Source organism: Malaya genurostris, chromosome 3 (genome assembly GCF_030247185.1).
Source record: "Malaya genurostris strain Urasoe2022 chromosome 3, Malgen_1.1, whole genome shotgun sequence".
Taxonomy (NCBI): domain Eukaryota; kingdom Metazoa; phylum Arthropoda; class Insecta; order Diptera; family Culicidae; genus Malaya; species Malaya genurostris.
Window position 1 is genome coordinate 86424072 of NC_080572.1, and position 24376 is coordinate 86448447.

At 37.1% G+C, this 24376-nt stretch overlaps 1 protein-coding gene across 1 annotated transcript; it reads right to left on the reverse strand.

The window, feature by feature from the left end:
* Positions 1-9234: 9234 nt before the first annotated feature.
* Positions 9235-19058, reverse strand: LOC131434963 (uncharacterized). Its single transcript, XM_058602338.1, has 3 exons — positions 18776-19058; positions 18438-18686; positions 9235-10893 (listed from the first exon to the last, which is right to left on the reverse strand). The coding sequence occupies exons 1-3, from the start codon at positions 19041-19043 to the stop codon at positions 10379-10381; spliced, it is 1032 nt and encodes a 343-aa protein (XP_058458321.1). The 5' UTR covers positions 19044-19058; the 3' UTR covers positions 9235-10378.
* Between the last annotated feature and the right edge of the window lie 5318 nt (positions 19059-24376).

Here is a 24376-nt window from a genome sequence, read left to right on the forward strand (position 1 = left end):
TTCGTCAAATCATTATTTCGAGAGGCTCCAACGCAAAAACAACTTCCAGCGTTTTTTCAACTACAAAATCATAAAACTCAGACTAACAAAAGTTTTGGCTTCTTCAAATTTGTGTTCTAAAGACTTTTTCATTCCGTTGTGCTTCAATTTCTTATCACTCCTATATACAGATTTTCAATACAGGTTTCTGAGCTCCCGATACAGATTTACAGATTTTTCTTCTGAAAAATGCAGATTTAAATGTGGCAACCCTGTTCAGTCCTACACGTAGCTTGCTAGAGGTAGGTTGTTGCTACACAGCAAGACAAAAGGTGCCATAAAACGATTTGAAGCTTTAATTGGTATGCCCTGATCTTGTGTCATGAAAGATTGGATGAAATCCCATGTTATGTCGTTTCGCCTGAGAAATTGACAACTACCCCAGGGTAAATTTTGAGTGCATAAGATTAATTACTTATTTATATAAGATGAACTCGATTGAAAATGAGAAAAAGTTTATCACTTCAACCGAAATGGGTAGTAATGGATGGTAGAGAAACGCTATAAAAATAACTACTTGCATACAAAATTTGAACACAAGCTTGGCGAAAAGAAGCTTAAATATCGATATCTGTATCGCAAGGATATGCAAACATATAATTGCATACATTTGGGCTATTGATGTAATTTCTTCGCCTAAAAAACGAATACAAATCATGACAAATATAGTCTATATTTTGGGTTCGCGTGTTAGGTGTTGCTTCATAATAAAGACTAAGCAGACTCTCGTGCATTTGCGGATTCAAAAGTGTGACGATTAATTGAAAATGTCGATCATTAGAAATTTTGATTGCCTTGTTCCACATCAATGGCTCGAACAACCCCATGGGGCTGATCCTTGTAGTTTTTCGATTTTTGTTCGAAGTCGTTTTCTGATACTTCTGGTCTCGATACTTACAGTATCGCAACAGATTAAACTCAATTCCCATTACGACGGAGCATTTGTTTTGTTTCAATTATAAACACTTTAACCTTAAGGTCCTCCGCCTCTGCGGGCCAGAAAAACTTTTTAATCATATGTGCGGGGTTGGGAATCGAACCCAGGCGGGCTGCGTGAAAGGAATCACGCTATACCCGTCTTCAATGCTACATTTTTTTTCTTCGGCTATGACATGGACTAGCCGTCGTTGAAATTCGTTCTCGACGATCTCGCTTCGTTCCAATGGTGCGCTGAAAGTGAGTGCAATGAAAGAAAACCATAGAAAAACACGTACAAAAAGGTCGTACTCTCAAAGAATTCAATCATTTCAATTTTTCACACTTATTGCACTCCCTTTTAGTGCACCTAATAGCGATGAAATAAGAGCAATAGGAATTGGCGTTTAGTGCAGTATTCGTGTATCGACATAAAGGTTAAGACATGAAAATAGTTGAGAAATTAAGTGAAATATGAAATCAACACAAGGTGGCGTGCGGACAACGTGGACCAAAAGTCGAGAAAGACGATGTTCAATTTATGTGGCAAGGAATATGCGTATACTGGTGGCACAATAAATTTATGCACAACAAAAAAGAATTGTAACAATCTCGACGTTATTATCAATTGATGTGAACAAAATTAGACGTACTGAACATCAAATGCAATAAATTTCTGTTTTCAAGAAATACCATATGATCAAAAAAGAACCGGAATTTTCATTTTAAAATTCCCGCGCTTGTCCAATCGGTAAACTTTTATTCTCTCAACGTTGGCAACACTTTTATACACATTCTGTCAATTTTTGAGGCATATCGTACGATTAGTATTTGTTTGGCGTCTATACAAAGAAGCTGAAAAATTTTCGTGTGGCGATTTTTATAATGGATGAAAATTTAGAACAAGGCGCGTGCATCACATTTTGTGTTGCAAAGGATTTAAGTGTTCCTAAACGTTGAAAATATTAGAAAAGGCCTTTGGTGAATCGTATCTAGGAAAAACACAGGCATACGAGTGGTATAAACGCTTCAAAGGTGGTCGTACAAACTTGGATCATGATGAGATCCCTGGCCGCCCAACAACATCTGTTACTGAAGAAAACATTGAATCGGCGAAGCAAATCGTGTTGCAAAATCGTTCTGTACCGATTAGAGAGATTGCTGTGTTGTTGGGCATGTTATGGATCAGCTGAACACATTTTAACTGATGTTTTGGGTTTGAAACGCGTCGCTTCTCGGCTGGTGCCAAAAAAGTTGAATTTCATTCAAAAACAGCGTCGTGTTGATGTGGCCAAAGAGATGATTTTTGGCAGTCATCAGCAAACTTTCGTGGCGATCGGTCTATTTAAGTAGGAAGCTCGGAAATCGGAAATTTGCTCACGAACTTTAGTACAGTGTTATTTGCCGCTCTACTTCGGTATCAAGTATCGAAACTGTTTTTTTCCGCGATGCGGGAGAATACATTTCGTGTGGACTATTCGCAGTTCCCGAAAACCCTTTCTCACGACGCGATATTAAAGTTCATCGGGAAAGAGCTCGGTCTTACTCGCGAAAATGTGATCCAAATTCAACCTAGCAAAAGGCTTGGATGTACCTTCGTAAAGGTCAACAGCCTTGTCGTGGCCGAAAAAATCGTAGAAGAACACGATAACAAGCACGAATTCGTTTTTGATGGAAAGGTGCATAAACTACGAGTGACAATGGAGGACGGTGCGGTGGAGGTGCAGATATTCGACCTTCCCGAAGACGTTACCAACGAAGAAATCGTTGCTTTCCTAGCCGAATACGGTCAAGTTCTAAGCATTCGAGATCTTCTGTGGGACAATCGCTATGGTGCGTTCGAAGGCATAAAGACCGGTGTTCGGATTGCCCGAATGATTGTCAAAAAAATATTCCTTCCCTTGTAACAATCAAAGGCGAAGACACTGCGGTGGGTTACAAGGGACAACGACAAACTTGTCTACACTGTCGTGAGTATGTACACATTGGTATCCCATGTGTGCAAAACAAGAAATTACTTGTACAAAAACTGGAAGCGGATAAATCGTACGCTAGCGTAACGAAAAGTAACACAAATCAGCAGAAAAGAGTAGTAATAAACAATAACATCTCTCCGAAGCAGGTCGTTTCAAAACAAGGGTCGGGGTCGAAGCCCCTCCCAGACAACTCGAACATCGAACTAACATCACGAAACCTCAACTTTTGCCCTGGGCTTGACCAGCAAAAGACAATTATGGCTCCCCCCGCTGCACCGAACCAACTTACTACTCAAATAGACGTGGCATTACCAGCTTCTAATAAAAATGATGGAAACGAAACAGACTGCTCACAAAAATCGTCGGGATCGACCTGCCGACGCTCACGCAGACAACCGCCAGGAAAGAGAATGCGTCAAGCCGATAAAGTCCTTCCTTCGAACGAACACGAACGAGTCCAGCTAGCTGATGAGGATATACAATCTTCGATTTCGTAAGCTGTAATATCGCATCCATCAACATCAACACGATCACCAACACAACCAAATTGAACGCTCTTCGCACGTTTATCCGCACCATGGAACTTGACATCGTGTTTCTACAGGAGATTGAAAATGAACAATTGACCTTACCCGGTTACAACGTGGTGTGCAACGTTGATCACGCAAGAAGAGGAACAGCGATTGCATTAAAGGAATATATCAAATTCTCGCATGTAGAAAAGAGCCTGGACGGAAGATTAGTGGCCTTACGCGTACAGGACATAACTATGTGCAATGTGTATGCCCCATCTGGTAGTGCCCGTCGCGCAGAGCGAGAGCAATTCTTTAACACAACGCTAGCTTATTATCTCCGTCATCGCACTGCCCACACTATTCTCGGGGGTGATTTCAACTGTGTGACAAGATTAGCTGATGCCACTGGCAACAACCCTAGTCCCACTTTACAAGCCACCATTCAGCATTTGCATCTTCGAGATACTTGGCTACACCTCCGCCCGCATGAGATCGGGTACACATACATCACGTCCAACTCTTCTGCCCGATTAGACCGTATATATGTCAGCACAAGCCTTCAAAATCAGCTGAGAACAACAGATGTCCATGTATGTTGTTTCTCAGATCACAAGGCAGTTACGCTCAGAATCTGTCTCCCTCTTCGCGACAAACCTCATGGCCGAGGATACTGGTCACTCCACCCCCACCTCCTAACCACCGAAAACATCGACGAGTTTCAGCTACGGTGGCAATACTGGACTCGTCAGCGTCGCAACTTTTCGTCTTGGATGGAATGGTGGCTGTCGTACGCAAAGCCTAAAATCAAATCGTTTTACAAATGGAAATCGAAAATTGCCTTTGAAAGTTTCTACAGAGAACAGCAGCGTCTCTACGGATTATTACGGCAGGCAGTCGACAACTATCATAACAACCGCACTATGCTCACAACGATCAATCGACTGAAAGCGGAGATGCTTTTGCATCAAAGACGGTTTACTGAGATGTTTGTACGTAGCAATGAAACACACATAGCAGGAGAACCAATTTCTACCTACCAGCTGGGAGAACGAATAAGACGAAAAACTGTTATTGAACGAATTCGAAATGATAGTGACGAAATAATAGAAAACGCAACAACGATCCAAGATTACATGCTGCAATACTTCTCTGAGTTGTACGCACGTAACCAAACGGAGGAAGCAGGAAACAACAGTATTTTTCATTGCGACAGAGTGATACCTGAGCAGGATGTACCGAACGCAGCTAGCATGGATGAAATTACTACATCGGATATCTTGAATGCAATTCGCACTAGTGCATCCAGAAAATCACCTGGCCCAGATGGTTTGCCGAAGGAATTTTACTTACGCACCTTCGATATTATACATCGTGAACTAAACCTAGTGTTGAATGAGGCTATCAACTCAAACTTTCCAACACAGTTCGTGGACGGAGTCAATGTTTTGGTGAAGAAACGCGGAGCAGGAGACACTGCACGCGCGTACAGGCCGATAAGCCTAATCAACTATGATTACAAAATTCTCGCTCGGATTTTGAAACAGCGCCTCGAGCGGATACTTCAATCACATACTGTGTTATCAAATTCGCAGAAATGTGCCAACTCCCAAAAAAATATCTTTCAGGCCACACTGGCCCTGAAGGATAAAATTGCACACCTAATAGCCAGCAAACGAAGAGGCAAGTTGGTATCGTTTGATCTCGATCACGCATTCGATAGAGTGAATCACGATTTTTTGTTTCGCACCATGCATTCATTGGGTTTCAACACAGCTCTGGTTGAGTTACTCAGTCGTATAGCTACAGCATCTTCATCAAGATTATTATTGAACGGACACCTCTCCTCCCCATTCCCCATCCAGCGATCGGTGAGGCAGGGCGACCCTCTATCGATGCTATTGTTCACTATACAACTAAATCCTCTACTGCGAAGGCTAGAACAAGTGTGCGGAACCGACCTGATCGTCGCATATGCAGATGATATTACCGTCATTGTTAGCAGCGCGGACCAATTGGATGAAATGCGGGCTCTATTCAGGCAATTTGAGTGTGTGGCAGGAGCCCGTTTAAATGAAGAAAAAACAATAGCGATTGACGTAGGAGATACGTCCAATCCAATAACACTACCATGGATTCGCACGGAAAATTGTGTCAAAGTACTTGGTGTAACATTCTCTAACTCTCTGCGACAAATGGTGTCGCTAAACTGGGATAACACCGTATCAAATTTTGCTCGGCTGGTATGGATGCACTCCCTGCGCAGCTTAGCCATGCATCAAAAGGTAATATTACTGAACACGTTCATTTCATCAAAAATGTGGTACATAGCTTCAAATATTCTTCCAACTACTGCACATGTGGCTAAGTTGACTGCTACCATGCGTTCGTATCTTTTCCGTGGCGCATGTGCGACAGTACCGATGCAGCAATTAGCTCGCAGTATCGAACATGGTGGACTGAAACTGCAACTACCAGCGATGAAATGCAAGGCCTTGTTAATGAATCGTCATCTGCAAGAGCTTGAATCCATTCCGTTTTACTCCTCCTATATCGACCAAAGCAATACTCTCAGAACAATTTCCCTCAGAAACTTTCCCTGTCTTAAACTAATTCTTGATCTCACCCAAACCCTTCCCTTCCAAATCCACCTGCATCCCTCCACTGATCTAATTCATCGTCATTTAATTGACCAAACTGATCGCATCCGAATCGAAACTGCTAACCCTCATCATAACTGGAAACGTATATGGAGAAATGTTTCGTCTCGTGAACTACTACCTGTACAACGTAGCTCACTCTACATGTGGGTGAATCAAAAGGTGAAACACAGACGTTTACTGCACATCATGGGACGTGCGGATGGAGCTAACTGCACTCACTGCACCGAACCCATCGAAACAATACAGCACAAATTTTTCGGTTGCCATAGAGTGAGGGATGCCTACGCACTACTATAACAACGGCTGGCAGTGGTGACAGGTGGACAACGAATCGTGGAAGATGAATTGATGAGGCCTGCACTTGAACGAATAAATAAAACAACGAGAACGAAGATACTTAAAATACTAAAGTGTTACATTACATTCATTGAAAACATTGTCGAGAGTAGGATAAATTTAGAAATTCTGGATTTCAATTTTGAAGTTGAAGTTTGACCAAAGATTGACAACAAATTTTATTATAAATATTCAATATGACAAATAAACGTACAAATTAAAAAAAAAAAAAAAAAATTAGTATTTGTTTGGCGTCTATACAAAGAAGCTGAAAAATTTTCGTGTGGCGATTTTTATAATGGATGAAAATTTAGAACAAGGCGCGTGCATCACATTTTGTGTTGCAAAGGATTTAAGTGTTCCTAAACGTTGAAAATGTTAGAAAAGGCCTTTGGTGAATCGTATCTAGGAAAAACACAGGCATACGAGTGGTATAAACGCTTCAAAGGTGGTCGTACAAACTTGGATCATGATGAGATCCCTGGCCGCCCAACAACATCTGTTACTGAAGAAAACATTGAATCGGCGAAGCAAATCGTGTTGCAAAATCGTTCTGTACCGATTAGAGAGATTGCTGTGTTGTTGGGCATGTTATGGATCAGCTGAACACATTTTAACTGATGTTTTGGGTTTGAAACGCGTCGCTTCTCGGCTGGTGCCAAAAAAGTTGAATTTCATTCAAAAACAGCGTCGTGTTGATGTGGCCAAAGAGATGATTTTTGGCCAAAAACTCAACCAAGCACCGTACTCTTCAGATATGGCCCCGTGTGACTTTTTCCTCTTCCCCAGACTCAAATTGCCATTGCGGGGAACGCGTTTTGAGACCATAGAGACCATAAAAGAGAATTCGCTGCGTGAACTAAAGGCCATACCTTCGGCGGCCTATAAAACTTGTATGGAAAATTGGATCAAGCGTTGGCATGCATGTATTGCCGCAGAAGGAGAGTACTTTGAAGGCGATGATAAAGAAATTTATTAAAAATTGAAATTTTGCGTTTTTTTAATAAAATTCCGGTTCTTTTTTGATCATAAGGTATTGCAGATGAATCACACGTTATTACATCGAAATAACGTCTTGAGTACATTACATGACCTTAACTGAACACCGTATATGATTCTGATATGAAATTATGCATCGTTTCGTGTAATATTATAACTTTTAGAACGACACAAAGATTGTTGTGATATTATATCGTAATTGCTGCACATCATTAGTGAATAGTGATGTGCAGCAATTTTGATGTAATATTTATGTAAGGTTGTAATTTTACAGGAAAATACATGGACATACATCGGACTGAAAGCAAAAGCAAGACGGATCAAGCTGGGGAAGAAGAAACACTACGAATATAGATATACGACGACGAAAACGAGGTGGTTTATGAATTCGTGTATTTAAGCGCACTGGTGAGCGCTGACAATGATACCAGCAGAGAAATACAAAGACGTATTCTATTCTAGAAATCGCGTGTTCTTCGGACTACGAAAACACTTTCGATCGGGTAAAGTACGCCGCCACATGGAAATCATCTACAAAACACTCATTAGACCGGTTGTTCTCTTTGGCCACGAAACCTGGACTATGGCGGCCGATGATCACTGCGTTCATAGTGATTGAAAATGTAAGATGCTGTACACCATCTATGGCGAAGTGACAACCCTGTGAAAATGGTTCCTGAATTGAATGCGGTAGACACTAGAAAACGAGAACACAGCGAGCAATATGAATCGATCGAGTGAAGGAAGATTGATGAATTATCTGTACCTTGAGTGGCTGGCGCGAACCACAGCCATGGACCGAGCAACATAGGGACGTTTGCTATACATCACAAAGAACACCACATGACTTGGGTGATGACCCGTACTGTTCCCAGTGACCGTTAAGATACAACGCGGTTATTGAATTAGCTATTGGAATTTTATTGCTGCCATTCATTGATAAAATTTCAATCATTTCGTGCTGTTATAATCTTTACCAGTATAATGTTAACACCGAAATGTAGGTAAATTATGAATAAATTTTACCGTCTTAAACTAGATTGAACTACGCAGAAACATTGTGTTTTATTTCTAACCTCGTCGTGACGAATTTTCACAATATACTTCGATGCTATTTTCCAAACTGAAAAGCACATATGAATAGCACACATGTTTTAAATGAGGGGTATAATTTTTTTTTAGATTCACGATATTTTTATATACGTTTATTTAACTTTGGTTTGATCTTTTAGTTTGCTAGGATGAAATTATGTATATAAAGCTTTCCACAAAACCTTGAAACTTGATTAATTACTGTTGTTTAATGATCTTCAAATGTAAGCAATGGAAATTGGAGATTAATAAGACACGCGTGATAAATTTGGTTAAATCTTACTTTTTTCTTCAAGTTTATAATATAAGTGTAAGACTATAAGGTGACTTTCGTTTCTAGAACATTCTTTTACATTTTATTCGTTTCTTATTCATGTTGGTTCGAGTTTTCACGTGTAGTTTTGAAACAACGGTATTAATTTTTTGCGGAATATTGATAACTTATTTTCTTCATTCAGTATTTATTATTTATATAAATTAATTGACGGTGGTGGATTATGATCCTAACAATTTGATAGAAATATTCATAGTTTCTTCTTTTTGCTGTTCCACTTTTCTTATTGCTCTCTATCTCTTCAAAATGAATAAAATGCTTACTGGGTAAACTATTGCGAGCCTAAATCATAGTATCATTGCAGGTTTTGTTAATAAGGGTACCCAGTTTTGATTTTCGGATATAGAAAATTGAATGTACATGAAATCTATTGGTTAAAAGGTTTTTATTTTGGAAGATTTGGAATCCTACAAAATAAAATATTAAATTTGTAGATATTTTTTTTCCATTACACCATTTGTTTTTCGCAAACCTACACCAAAAATTGGATCTTCAATACCATTCTAAGTCTAATCGGAATATTTTGTTTGTATTCAGATATTTCTGTATTAATTGCTTTCAATCTTCATTTTCGATAATCAAGTATAATCAATAGTCACTGAGATGCAGTTATATTCATTCATTTTTGTCATATAGTAAAATATTCATTTAGTTGGTGTCGTTAATAAATGTGCCTTCAGCACGATCAATGTTAATCATCATCAATTCATTTAGTGTTCTTCATCAACAAGTTCTTACGATCTAAAGAGAGTTTTTATTCATCATTCGCGTATCTACGCAATTATCAGTATAATAATAATAATAATTGATATATTTGACATTTAGTTTTCGTTATATGTTATGTTTTATATTGATATCAAGAAACTACTCCATTCAAATGCTTATGTTATGTTTGGCGGATCAAAAGTAATACGATATACTCATAAATTTCTCACTACGATTTTTTTTATATATATGTATGATAACGACTTAACTCTAGTAATGCTTCATAATTCATGAGTGAATAGGAGCGGATCAATGTCCGTATAGTTCTAACGATTTATTGTTGGGACCTCTAGCAACTCTACCGCTTTCGATGGAAATTGAACGTACTGCCGAATAGTTCGATAGCATTTAAATATTACTACTGTATGCGAACCGCTTTTCCGTACACTTATCAGTTTTGCGTCAAAATTGGTTTTGTTGTTCGAGGCTTCCGAATGTCGAATCAGATCTTATTTTAACAATAGATGTATCTTTCCTTGGAATATCTGATTATAGGTATAAGTAGAAGCTAGTTCTGTGAATATGCAGGAGTTATTTCTGATATTCACAAAGTCGCTAGTTGCAATAGTGTTAGATTGTATGGTTTCTATGCGATTAAAGTGATATTACCTGTGCCACATCACTTAACTACTTGCTGTACGATTGTTAAACAACTGAAACTCTGAATTTCAGCGGATCAACATCCGGTTGGATTTTTCTTTCATTCATGATTTGAAGCAATGTTGAAAATCCCACCACCATTTACTCCTAGGTTTCCGAATCGTAGTCCGAGTCCATTGCATAGTCATCGCTGCCCGATTTTTCCAAATCAGATAAATCGATTTCCGGTTCGAAATGCCTCACGCTACCTTGAGCCGTTTCGTCCGGGACGTTGAATGGGAAAGATCCGTAAGTAGGTGCAAACAGTTGACCTCTGACTTGCGATTTTCTCGTTTCCCGGTAGCCCATCTTGAACCCATTAGGCCAGTTCTCTGCCTCCTGATCAGCGGTGCAGTTTTTCTCATTCTCAACGGCCAGAAAGTCATGTTCGAAGGCACTGTTGTAGAACAACGGACAGACACCGTGTGACCCGAACGAGGACAGCGGGGCAGCCAACTGCTTATCGCCGCAGTCCCCTAATATCCAATCCTGGTGACAGCTGCTACGATACTTAGTGCCGTACTGCCGGCTGGTGTGTAGGCACTGAACATTTTTGGCTGCCTTCCGGTGATTCGGCGAACCCGAGTAACTCGAGTCGAAGGCCATACCGACGATCTCACAAACTGGTGGAAATTGGAGAAGGGTGAAAGTGAAAAAGTCATTCATGATGTCATCTGCATGTATCGAAAAATTTGTAGCAGGTAATTTAAAATAGAAACTAATGAATTCTGATGTTGGTTCACAAAAATAGTTATCTGGTATTGGCTTCCAAACGCAAAACTCAAATCAACTCCGCACATTCTATGTTTCACTTCATGGACCAAGAAAACGATGATGTTAGCAAATTATTACATAGAGCAATATAGGAATCGAGTATTAAATGCGGAAATAGTTACTAGCATAGTAATGTTTCCTCAAACAAACCTACGGAATGGGTAAAACTATTGCATTTATTCAACGTTTGCATAAAAAGTAAACTTGTAATTTCTTCAATATTAAACTATATTTAGATATTGATGCTAACCCAAGTAACAATTCGAATGCCTTATGGTTTTGATTATAATTTATAGGAGTTTTGTAATTGATTTTTCAATCACTATCTGTTTTATGATAACTATAATAAGTGTCTCTTTTAACCAGTAATATCATGGTTTTCAAAGTTTCTATAAAACCCTTTACCTACACTAACAACAGAACTAAAAGCAAAACAATTTGTACTAGGATAAAACCAAGCAAACACTCTTAATATTGCATTCAAACATTTTCTTTAAAACATTATTGTCAGTTAAATTCTTTCATAAATCTAGTTTTGTGTGTGTGTGTTCATTGGATGACAACTTCACTCAGAGCAAATTTGAGGGTTCTAAAGTACCTTTATGACACATTAGTTGTAGGCTGTTTGATTTATTGCTTCTTAGGTTAAGTGTAATTTGCATTAAAGGAAATTTCATGGCCGCCATTATGATGTGATATACCGTAGCATTTATTGACATCAAATAAATTTCGAAATGCAAAAACGAGGGAATATGATGGACTTTCATGATTCGTTTTCAGAATGTATGCACAAGTTTTAACGCCACGAAATAGTTTTATACAAAAATGTCGATGAATCACAAAAAATAATTTTCATAAATCATGAAGACTTTCGCAAAAACGGCATTTATTTCAAAGCGTTTAGTTATAATTCTTATTTTTATCTTTACATTTACGATAAAAATAAAAGCGCATGAAGTTTTTACGTTCGGAAAAAGCTTCAAACCCGTAAAAAAAATCCAATATATTCTTACTGATTGCATTCAAAGTAGACATGATACACACATAGTCAAGAAAAATATTATCAAAACGTCAGTTTATTCAAAGCGGAATTCATTCCATCCAAATAATTTTAATGTTGATCGTAAAGCTGGTTTCAAAATTTTCTTGAATTTGGCAGGTTTATACTGATTCTTCATTTTGATTTATAAACCTTATGAAGAATGGTCCACTTGGCAGGAACATGCTCTTATATAGGTTTTCAGTAGACTTTCGTGGAGTTTAAAGTTTTATTGCAAGATTTATTATGTAGCATTGAAGACAGCTACAAGTATTTATTAATATTAAAAATGTTACTTGGGAAGTGAGGTTATGTCATCAATTTTCGTAATCGCAATTAAAGGTTTAAACAACTACTGGGTGGAATAAACGGCCAGACCAATTATTTCAGAGCGTCAATATTATCCATCTGTAGGTCATTCTGAAAGCAAAAAAGGCGGGTGGGTAATGTCAGAGACATAACTGGATGTCGTGAATACAAAAACAACTGACATGTTCCTTAACAGAGCCATTAGAACGACTAATTTTGTGTAATGCTCTCCACCGTTGTTTTTTCACCAATGCAAACATTTGGTACCTGTGACGTAATCGCTCTTGTCGGAAGCGAAACTAGCTTTGCAAACGACACAAAATTCATCTGCTCGCAGTGGCGATAGAATCCGAACTGATCCAATTTTTGTTAAGAGGTTTCTTTTTACGTGATTTCGTTTGTAGCTTTTTCACTAATGGGCGGCCCTAGCGGTTATAAAAATAGCAGCATATAGAATTTTAATTTTGATTATTTCATTTTGGATTTGCATCTCATTGAAAGAAACTATCAGGAAAGCTGTACGGGATTCATTTCTGCCTTTCAGAAGGACCAAATTGTGGAACTCACTACAATATTAAACACTGTTCGGAACATTTTTCTCGAACGATTTGTTGTACAGCAGCAGATATTTTGTTCTCTTCCTCAGAACGCGTTCTGATTGGCTGGTGTTGACATGAGTCAAATGAGACAGGTGTACTATTGAAGTACTACAATGCTGTTGCAATTTCGATTCTATTGGTAGTTTGATTAATTAGACACAGATCACTGAGCGATGAACGTCCAAAATACGAGAAAGGCAAACAAGCGTTATGTGTTTTCCCTTTTTGATACTCGTTGATACCAAACTTTTCAGAAAAGTTCAATTTTGAATTATTTGAGATTATGAAACACAACTGAAAATTTTATCATAAAATTGTGATCATATTTCCGATGGCATGTAGCAAAAATTGTGTTGATTCGTCAGATACAACAAGAGACATTCACGATCAAAAATTTATCACTCTCTCAGAGGGTAAATTTTGAAAAGGCATCCCATAGTAAAGTATGTCGTATTCACGACAAAACTCGAAAAATTCGCAAGCGGAATATAAAAAATAATGGTTGAAATTCTAATTGATAGAAATCAATGGTTTTTCCCTAATTACAACAGAGTATTCTTTGATTATTCGAATTTCAACTACAAATAAATAAGAATTAACTGGAGAATAAACATTCCTATGCATTTTGACAGCTTCATTCGAAAACATAATCGTTTGTACAACAGCACCATCTACATGTCGAACTGTCGTTAGAAGACCAATTACCAATACTCTCCGACCACACCTAAAGTGCGACGAAAAATTTAAAATTTTACGAAAACTCCGCCTTACTCCAACGATCCCGAGCGTGTTGAAATCGTTTAAGTTAACTTTGAAAAAAAAGAGGGTGAGTAATGTCACAGATATAACTGAAGGATATGGATACGAATAAAACTGACATGCTTGTTTGACACTTCCGAATATAGATCATCGTTCGTATTAGTTCGTATTGTGTGATTTTGCAACTTTTATTGTTTCATTTTCAGATTTGTAGCGGTGCTTCTAAAAAAACCCTTCTTAAAATCCATGATGGCAAAAGTCTATATATATATATATATATATATATATATATATATATATATATATATATATATATATATATATATATATATATATATATATATATATATATATATATATATATATATATATATATATATATATATATATATATATATATATATATATATATATATATATATATAAGAGCGGTAAAAATCAACGTCGGTTACGTCATTCATACAGTCATATCTCCGGAACCAAGAGTCACAGCCATTTGATCTTTGAACTTAGTCAATGGCCCGACAGTAGCTTTCAAACGAGCCCAAGTTTGTTAAAATCGGTTCAGCAGTCGCTGAGAAAATGGAGTTCACATAAACATTTTCCGATCTCGTCGAACTGAGTCGAAAATCGGATTTTCCAGCAATTCTAATACCTTTCTATAGAGAAAGGCAAAAAACTACAACAATTACTAGTGTAAAGGATTTCGATATTTAATTTTTTGAAAAAGTTTGTACTAGCTTGAATGTCTGTTCCCTGTGCTAGTGGTACGAATTTCAAGTTAGTCAATGTTAGTTTTACAGTTTTCACTTCGCAATAGCGATACACAATGAAAATTTAGTAAAAAAATATTCTTCACCAAATATTGATTATAGTGGCGAAAGACTATGTTTTAATTTCTACTGCTTGATTTACTCTCATGCACTATCAAAATTAAACCAAATAAAACGCTCCTTAGCATGAATTTGATTTGAAGTAGTAACAGGATCGCAAAATTTTGCATGTCTAAAGCAGACAGCTGGTGCAGCGTTTGAATTGGTGTTGCGAAATTCTGCGCTTCCATTTTTTAGTGTATGATATTCAAACTAAATAGGGTAATATTGTGTAATCAGCTGCATAACAACATGCTTTGTTATTGGACAATATTATTATTATGTTTTATTATACTGTATATAATATTATTTATTATCATTATTACCATTATAATTCACAGCATACATGTTAATATTATTCATTGTTCATTGTCTTGTGCATAAAAGCTAAGCAATCACTGTGAAAACCAACTTGTTAACCGAGGCCGAGTGTGATATACCAATCGACTCAATTCGTCGAGAACGCAAAATGTCGGTGTTTGTTAGTATATGTGTATATAAAAAAATGCACTCGATTTTTTCGGAGAAGGCTGGACCTCTCGGTCCCATAGCCTGCTATTGAATTTTACTCGGAACGAACTTCCGGTTGGAGAGTAACAGGGTAAAATAAGCAAAAAAATGAAGCACTGGATTTTTTCGAAAACCTAATTTTCATAAGCTTAGATTCAAATGAAAGGTCCTACAATCCCATAGAACCCTATCAAATTTCATCCGGATACGACTTCCGATATGGTTACGGTTCCGGAATTACAGGCTGTTAGGTATAAATAAATACATTTTACAGTGTGTTTTTCATACCTGACACTGAAAAATCAAGCAAAATATTTTCAACTAGTCGTAAAATTCTTCATTTAAACAGGTTTGATTAGTTGATGAACCGAAAACACTGATTTTGTGTGTATCGGATCTTGGTTACCAGTTCCGGAAGTACCGAAAAATGTGATCATGTACTCAAAATCTGAAATCACTCGTATTTCTCAGAAACAGCTCGATCGGTTTTCACAAACTTAGGTTCAAATGCAAGGTATTATGTTCCCATAAGTAACAACCGATCTCAGTTATGCCACTAACTATGTGTACAAAAACTCAAAAACGGAATTCTCTTCATTTTCTCAGAGGCGGCTGAGAAGATTTTCACAAATTTAGACTCACATGGAAGGTCTCATAGAATCCTATCAACTTTTGTTGGGAAGCGACTTTCGGTTTCGGAACAACAGTGTGAAGTGTTTTATAAATAGGAAAGGAGATGCTGGTACATGATTAAACAAATCTTTTTGTTCTTATTCAAGATTCAAACAAAAGCATCTTGATGAACTCCTTAGTAATATTTATGAAAACCTAAGTTATATGAGAAAGGCAGCATTACACCTCTAGGTGAATAAAAACTGGTTTCTTTATGTGAAAATCTTGTTTTAATCCATCTAGTGGTGTAATGATGCCTTTCTCATATTATTTATGGTGATCCATTAAATTTAGGTTGCAGAGTTAATGAATAATGTATGTTAGGGTGCTATATATTGTGGAATATTTAAAAATATGGTAGCGACATAATTCTTTCACTATTTCATCAAAAATATGAGATAACCACAAACAATTCAAAAATTAAGTTTTCCTAAAATTTTAAAACAACGCGGATTTTGAGGTAGCCAGGCACATATCTTCAACTGAACGTTATAAAAAGGGGAACCGTGGTTGAAAATCGATTTCTTCTTGTGCGTTGGATGGAAGTAGATGTCGGGGCGAGAAAACGTATTCAAACAGCGGCATCGCACCTTCTGCGTGGTTGAAAACCTCAAACGCTTAGGTCGTAGTTCTCATTTGCCTTCCGGTCGTCAAGGCGAGATGACGCATTAAACCAGTTTCGCATCATTTGCCACTGCGAAAATCGTTCGAGAAAAATGTTCCGAACTGTGCTAAATATCGTAGAGAATTCCCCAATTTGGTCCTTCTAAAAGGCAGAAATGAATCCTGTACAGCACCTTGATAGTTTCTTTCAATGAAATATGCAAATCCGAAATGAGATAATCGACGTCAAAATTCTATAAGTGCCTATATGTGAGGCCGTTGGAACCGCCCATTTGTGAAAAAGCTACAAACGAAATCATGTAAAAAGAAACCTCTTAAGAAAAATTGATTCAGCTTGGCATCATTTCGCACTGCGAGCGGATGTGTCGGTTTGTTCGCAAAGCTAGTTACAATTCAAGCAAGAACGATTGCATCAGCTGCTGGTCGTTTGCATTGGAGAGAAAGAAAACAAGAAAAAGCGGACAACATTATACAAAATCAGCCGTTCTAATGGCTCTAAATGTTATTTAAAGAACTATTAGGATTACTTCTTTGTAAATCGAGATAGAAATCATCAGTTTAGTGAAAATCCAAAATAATTTGCTTTGCTTCGTGCACTTTTCGCTGTGCAAAAATCGTTCGAAATAAATGTTCCGAACTATGCTAAATATCGTACACGGAAAGAAATCCGTTACTGCTGTTATGTATAGAAAATCATGAAACCAATCACTTTAACTTATCATGAACTCATATGCAATAACTCTTCTCCCATGAAAATTAATCGTGGTTCGAAAATGCGTTACTTGAAGAATGCATTTCTTTCAAAGCTCGTAACTCTAATTTCTACCCAGATATCACTTTGAACCCTTTGCCTCAAGTGATGTGATAGATTAATAGATTAATGGTAAAGCAAAAAGCAGACATTGAAAAGCAAGACCTACTGAAAATGTTTATTTGATCCTGAAGCATGGTATTTAATAATCGCGTTGTTTTACCAACATAACATAAAAATAAAGATAACGAATCGAAAATTGACATCATAAGAGACTAAGCACGGCTACGCTTTTCATTTGACAAACATCAATGTCACACTGCCTTTTGTTGAGTCAGAAATTTCTCCAATTTCACATCAACAAAAATACATAACAGTTGCTGATACCAGAATAACAAAAATTACATCACTGTATCATCAGTGTCATACACCCAGACTGCATCTGAAAAAACCAAACTTTGATTTTGAGTTGTTCATCTTTAATCACAATTCCAAAAAGGAAATCTATGCACCTAACCAAAAATCAATATCACCACGAAAAAGTGTAAAACCATACAAATATACGAATCCTAAATCCCAAACATTTCTGGGTTATTTTTTATATAAGGGCTTCAGTAAACCGATTCATTTATTCGTTATTTTCTTCCTGAAATTTCCAACCGAATGGTAATCTAACTTTGCCATTTCCAGATTGTTCACCTCAAACTTTTTAAGTCAAGCTTGAATTTTATACGGTGTGGTAGAGCACAACTCATCGAACTTAATGGAACGTGAAACGATTTATTATATTCCATCTGAATTATTTGTTTAACTTCAAGATGTTGAAGTAATCTATGCAAAATGAAGCAGCACATTGGTTTCTCTATTGAAGACAGAAAATGGCTGATTGCAATGGATGAGAAATCTTCAGCACATTCCCTTTCGATTCAATCACGGAAGCATAAATTGTTTAATTGCGCAAACTTTCATATCTAGCAATCTAATAGATTTTTATATTTCTAGACACTCTAGGCACGTTTAAATAGAAAAATTTCATTCTGTTTTTCAGACAAGACAACTGTTACAATTTCTTACTTTCTAACTTCTACTAGAGGTTAAATCGAATTCAAAAATCACAACTCGTTTAAAAGTGCCGGAAGCACGTTTCCCACGAGGAAACGGAACTAACTAAAACTCACAATCACGCACCGAGACCGGATGATGTGACAAAAATCGTCGCGTGGATTATGTCATAACCTGTTTCCGACGTGTAACTTACCATCGATTTCTCCGATTTTCTTAGCACCAAAGTCCTTTGCAGCACCGAGGGCCAGGTTAGCCCCGAAGCTGAATCCGTACAGGTAGCCATTGTTCGGATCGAAACCCTGCTGCTCGAGAAAATCGAGTTTTAGCTTAAGAACATTCTGGATGTCTTTGAAGCTTCGTTTCAAGCGCAGATAGTTGGACGCTTGTGAGAAGCTGGTGTAATTCATACAAATTACACATCCTCCCCTGTACTCGGTGAGATCTGCGAGGAAAAAAATAACAGACAGGTCAGTGTGGGATTTTCAATCGCACAATTTATTCACAAAACGAAACACTACAAATTGCACTTACTGGTGATTAAATCTCGCACAAAGTACTTTTCACAGTCAATTTTCCATCCGAAGACGACGATTGCGAACCGCCCCGCAGGGTGGCACGCCTCGTCATACGGATATGACTGATTCTCTACTAGGTTGTACACATGCACCAAGTCTCCAGTAGAGTTGTAATAGTTGAAGAAAATGTTCTCTTCAAACTTGTTTGCACACGACACAGACTGGATTGCACAAATACACACAAACACCACCGTTACGAACCAGTAAGTCCTTCCCTGTCTCATGTTTCTGGTTTGATATTTTTATATCAGTGCTATGCTCTCTTCACACTCTTCGGATAGCGTTACCGCACCGCTTTGGTCGCCGTAGGCCGTGCTCAGATATGTTGCAATCATTCAAACCACTACGACTGGTTTTGGAGTTGGGTCGTAGCTTTTTTTTTGTCTGTCGCCGAGATCGAAGAGAAAGCTTTTATCGATTTAAGAATAGAAAAGACGATCCAGACAGGACTGACGAAGTGTTTAACGCAGTGGTCACTTTTATAATTTTTGGTTCAATTTTTTTAGTCCCATTTTGAACTATTTTCGGGTGGTAGACGGCAGCATCTACCTGGATCCAGCAGAGAAAGAAGGGATCGAGAGCAAAGACCTCCCGTGTTTCGTCGGCCAAAAAAATACTTCTACGGTCATTCCGTATCGTTTGATAAATTGAATGACATCACGTTTTTCTTTGATAGATTTTTAATTCAAATTAGATCCACGATTCGTTTACAAGTTCGATTATAGAAATTTCTACATTGCAGTTCTTGAGCAGAATTCTCCCTTCAGCCAAAATTCGAAAACGACCCATCGAAGATTACACCGGAATTTAATTCGAAGCCCCGTTCGATATTATTCGCTGAAAAGTTAATTTATGATTTCAGATTCCAGTTAGAATCATACGCCCCTACGGGCTCGTTTCGGACATGACTCATCGCTACCGTGTCTATAATCCTTGATAGAATATTTTTCAAGCCTTAAATTTAAATAGACAATAGTCATTAACAATTTACATTTTCTGACATACAGTTACTCACAAAATTGGTCATACACATGACAAAATATAACATTTTCACATTTTGTTGTTCAATTAGTAAGTTACAAGTTACAAAATATATGTAATTTCAATGATATATATTTCATGAATTGGAATAATATACATTTTATTTAAATATTAAGATTCTTCCCATTTGGTGGTTCGATTGCAACAAAAAACGCCTTAGTTCTATCTCACAAAATTGATCGTACACTCATTATGGAAATCTGCATTATTAACTGCAGCTGGGGAATGCGGATTGGAATATCAAACTTAGTACTTAGTGTGGGCTCCATTAGCGTCGATTACGGCTTACAAACGAAGGGGCATTGGGTCCACTAGTTCTTTGCGCAAGATGCTTGGATGTCTTCCCATACTTAGTTTATTTTCTGTTTCAGCGTGTTTTTGTTTGATGTGTTAGTATCCTTGAACCGCCGATTAATTTTATCCCATGGGTTTTCAATGAGATTCATGTCTGATGACTGTGGTGGTGTTTTTAATTGCTTAGGAACGTTATGTAGCAGCCATTCCCGAATAACATGTGAGGTGTGTTTTGGATCATTGTCCTGTTGGAAACAATATCCTAATGATAATCCTAATTTTTGTGCACTTGGTTTTAGGTTACGTTTTAGGATTTCCATATATAGTATTGTGTCCATATTCCGGTCGATAAACTCCAGTGTTCCTGTGCCTGAAAGCTGCCATACAACCCCATAATATAACACAGCCACCACCATGGTTCAAATTATAATATTTGAGCTCTTTATTCGGCTCTCTCCGAACAATTTGCCTACCATCAAATCCAAAGCAATTTATTTTTGTGTCATCAGTGAATATTACCTGATTTCAAAACTCCAGCGGTTTGTCTACGTGGGTTTTGGCGAACTCAAGCCGCTACTTCTGATTTACTGCTGATATGAATGACTGTTTACGGGCAACATGACCATGCAGGTTAGATTTCCGGAGAACGCGGCGAACAGCTTCAGTTGAAACAGGTCGGTTGATATCTTGAGACACTTCCGCCGTCAATTTCGGTTCCCTTATTTTCCGGTTATTTCGTATTTTGCGAACTATAATCCGTTCGTCAACTTCCGATAGGATCCGTTTTCTTCCGCTTTCTGCCTTGTTCTTCAGAGTTCCCTAGTATTTCCAGTTGTCAATGCTATTATGCACGGTGGAATGTGATCGTCCAACGATTTCTCCTATTTCGCGTTAGGATTTTCCTTTACAGCGCAAGGAAATGATTAATTTTCTTGTCGAAATGTCTTTTTGCCTTCCATTACACAAAAAAAATAACGGTTTTCTCCGTATCTCAATTTATAACTCTCAAACCAAAGCTAAAACGAACTATTATTGTTGTTTACTCTGACAGCTTACACACAAAACGAGTTCATAGTAAATTGTGTCGATATTGGTATACGATCAATTTTGTGAGATTAAAAAATGCATACATTTCTGTCGGAATCCTCCATTTTTTTTACAATTCCAAATTGCAAAAACACCACCACTTCTTTCAACTTTAACTAAGAAACTGACTCGCAAAACCGTTGTTCAGAAAATTTCAAAATTTCCATGCCTACCTAGATTGAATCTATTGAATGGTTAGAAATTTTCAAATTTGCTTGCCTTCCTAGATTGAGTTATGATCCGTTTCTTCTTTTATTTTGTTTTTTGATTGTTCATGTATCATTCGGCTTTAATTGTATTATTAATTCCATCAGTTCTTATGTCTACAATTTCTTTATAAATCGATTATTTCTAACAACAAAATAATTTTAATCCAAGTTTTCGTTCAATTTTGTTTCAAAACAATTTTCATTGTAAAATCACTTCAAAATAAATTAAAAACTAGCTAGCAATAGTAAGAAACTGCAATAAAATGTAGCATCATACGTGTGTACGATCAATTTTGTGAGTAACTGTATATTGCATCAATGGTTTGTTCGCGAGAAAATCTGGACAGATTAAATTTGTAATAAAACAAATTTGCTGTTAGTTCAATCCAAGATGCTATTTTTATTCATTTAATGGTGCATTCCCAAGTAACAATTTTTGTTATGCTAGCTTATTTGTGACTAGTTGGCAACCAGAAATTTGAGTAATTGTTACTAACTTTTAACCACTTGCGTGACTCAAAAAGCGCAGATTCTATTAGTTTCTATGTCGGTTAAAAATAAGTTGTCGTTACGTTGTAATGCCATACTGAAATTAGTTATTTTCGTTTTCCATAACTTGAAAATAACTAATTTTCAAGGAAACTAGTTGAAACTTTGTTGCCATCGACATTAGGGGCTGTCCATAAAAGACGCCACGCTTTATTTTTGGCGATTTTTTGGCACCCCACCCATCCTTTGTCACAAATTGTCACAGCAGCAAAAACCCCCCACCCCGTCTATGTCACATGTCACGAATTCAAAATTAATAAAATTCATCTCAATACATACTCAATATGTATGACAAACCATACAAATATGAGGGAGAAATCGATTTATTACATTACATTGCTCCATTATATCTTTTTCCCGAAAAGGCTCAATAATTACATATGACTATCATCTCTTGCAAAATGTCCTCAAACGTGAATCCTCGCTTAAGGACTTAGGTATTATTCTCGATCACAAATTGGATTTCAAGAATCATGTCGATTATGTAATTTCGAAAGCTTCTAAACTCTTAGGCTTCATATTTCGGATCACTAAGAACTTTACCAATATACACTGTCTGAAGACTATTTATTGTGCGCTAGTTCGATCAACATTAGAATACGCAGCTATCGTTTGGTTGCCTCATTATCAAATCGACATTGATCGTGTCGAAAGTGTTCAACGCAAATTCGTTAGATTTGCATTCCGCAATCTACCATGGAGGGACCCATTCAACCTTCCTAATTACAAAGATCGCTGTCTGCTTATTGAGCTAGATCCGCTGTCTGTACGTAGGAACGTTTGCAAGGCTGCCTTTATTGCTGATCTAATTCAATCACGTGTTGACAGTCCTGATCTCCTACAATTGATCAATTTTGACATTCATCGTCGAAGTCTTCGTTCTCATCCATTTATACGAATTCCCAATGCTAGAACCAATTACGGATATAATGAACCCTTTTCCAGTATGTGCCGTTTATTCAATAGTTGCGCACAGGAATTTGATTTTCATCTCTCTCGTAATGCGATACAACGATTACTCCATGATTCTTTATTTTTGCGGTTATAATACTAATGTTAATTCTTTCCGCTCGACCAACCCTTCGTTCTCTCCACCATCTCCATTGAAAACTAATAAATTCACTCGTTGTAACTAATCCTGTTGTATCTCCTCTTCTCCGCTTTTCATCGTTCTTCTCCTATCTTACACTAATTAGATCTATATGTCGGTTCTAACCACGTTTGCTCGCCCTCTTTTTTTATTCGTCTTCCACCATCTTTTTCGACCACTAATTAGATCTACATGCCGAACCTAACCCCGTTTCGTTCGCCAACTCTCATTCACCACTCCCTCCTTCTACCTCCCATTTTAAGGCATATTTCTTTTCTTCTCTAGTTTTAATTCAAAATCACCATCGGTTACCCGATGGGTTTAGAGTCATCAAATTACTATAGAGTTAGTTAGCTAGGGTTAGTTTTAATTGATAGTATTAAGAACACACATGTATCTGTTGGATTGTTGTATTCTGTTGATATAAACGATGAGGAGGTTTTATGCCTGCTGGAGTGAGAGATTATTATTTCAGCTCCATTGGGATTTTTCCTGCTCCAAATAAATAAAAATAAATAAAAAAATAAATAAATAAACATTTATAACATGATCGAAATTATTTTATTAATATTAATTATATAATTTAACAAAAGTTTTTGATTGGAATTGATGAAACATTTAAATCATCTGTTTTAATCCTCCTAGGAGTACATAGATATTTTATTCCTTTAGGTGAGGAATAATATTTCCTTAGTGTAGCATACAGGGCTGAGAAAATAAAGATCAAAACCTTATCAAATCGAGATCATTGCCGTTGAAGATCGCTTGTGATCTTTTCCAATAAAGATCACTTCTGATCTGATATGTTCAAGATCAGTTGATCGGTGATCTTCCGTCACACACAAACTCATATACATTGACTAAAATTGTCAGTGCATAACTTAAGTTAAACCTTTTGAAGTCATCTTTTTTTCACTCATATTAGGATCACAAGAGAAACGATTTCCTGCATCATTCATTCCTGAATTTACAAGAAGAAGCTGCGTATCAGAAGCATCAACAAATACACGTTTTCCTGTAGAATGTAAACGTTAATTGTGGAGATTTTTCCGAGAAATAGTGCAAAGCAGTAATATAATTAGGTATTTCAAAAATGGGCTCATTGAAAATATTGGACGTCAGATTCCAAAAACCCTACCCCCTTCCCTTTATGACAAAAGGTCACGTTTTGTGAAACACCCCCCTCCCCTTTGCGGCGTGACGGCTTTTATGGGCAGCCCCTTATTAACATTGAATGAATCCATTATGTTTTTCAATCAACAATAAAAAGACAGTGTAGTATTTGAAA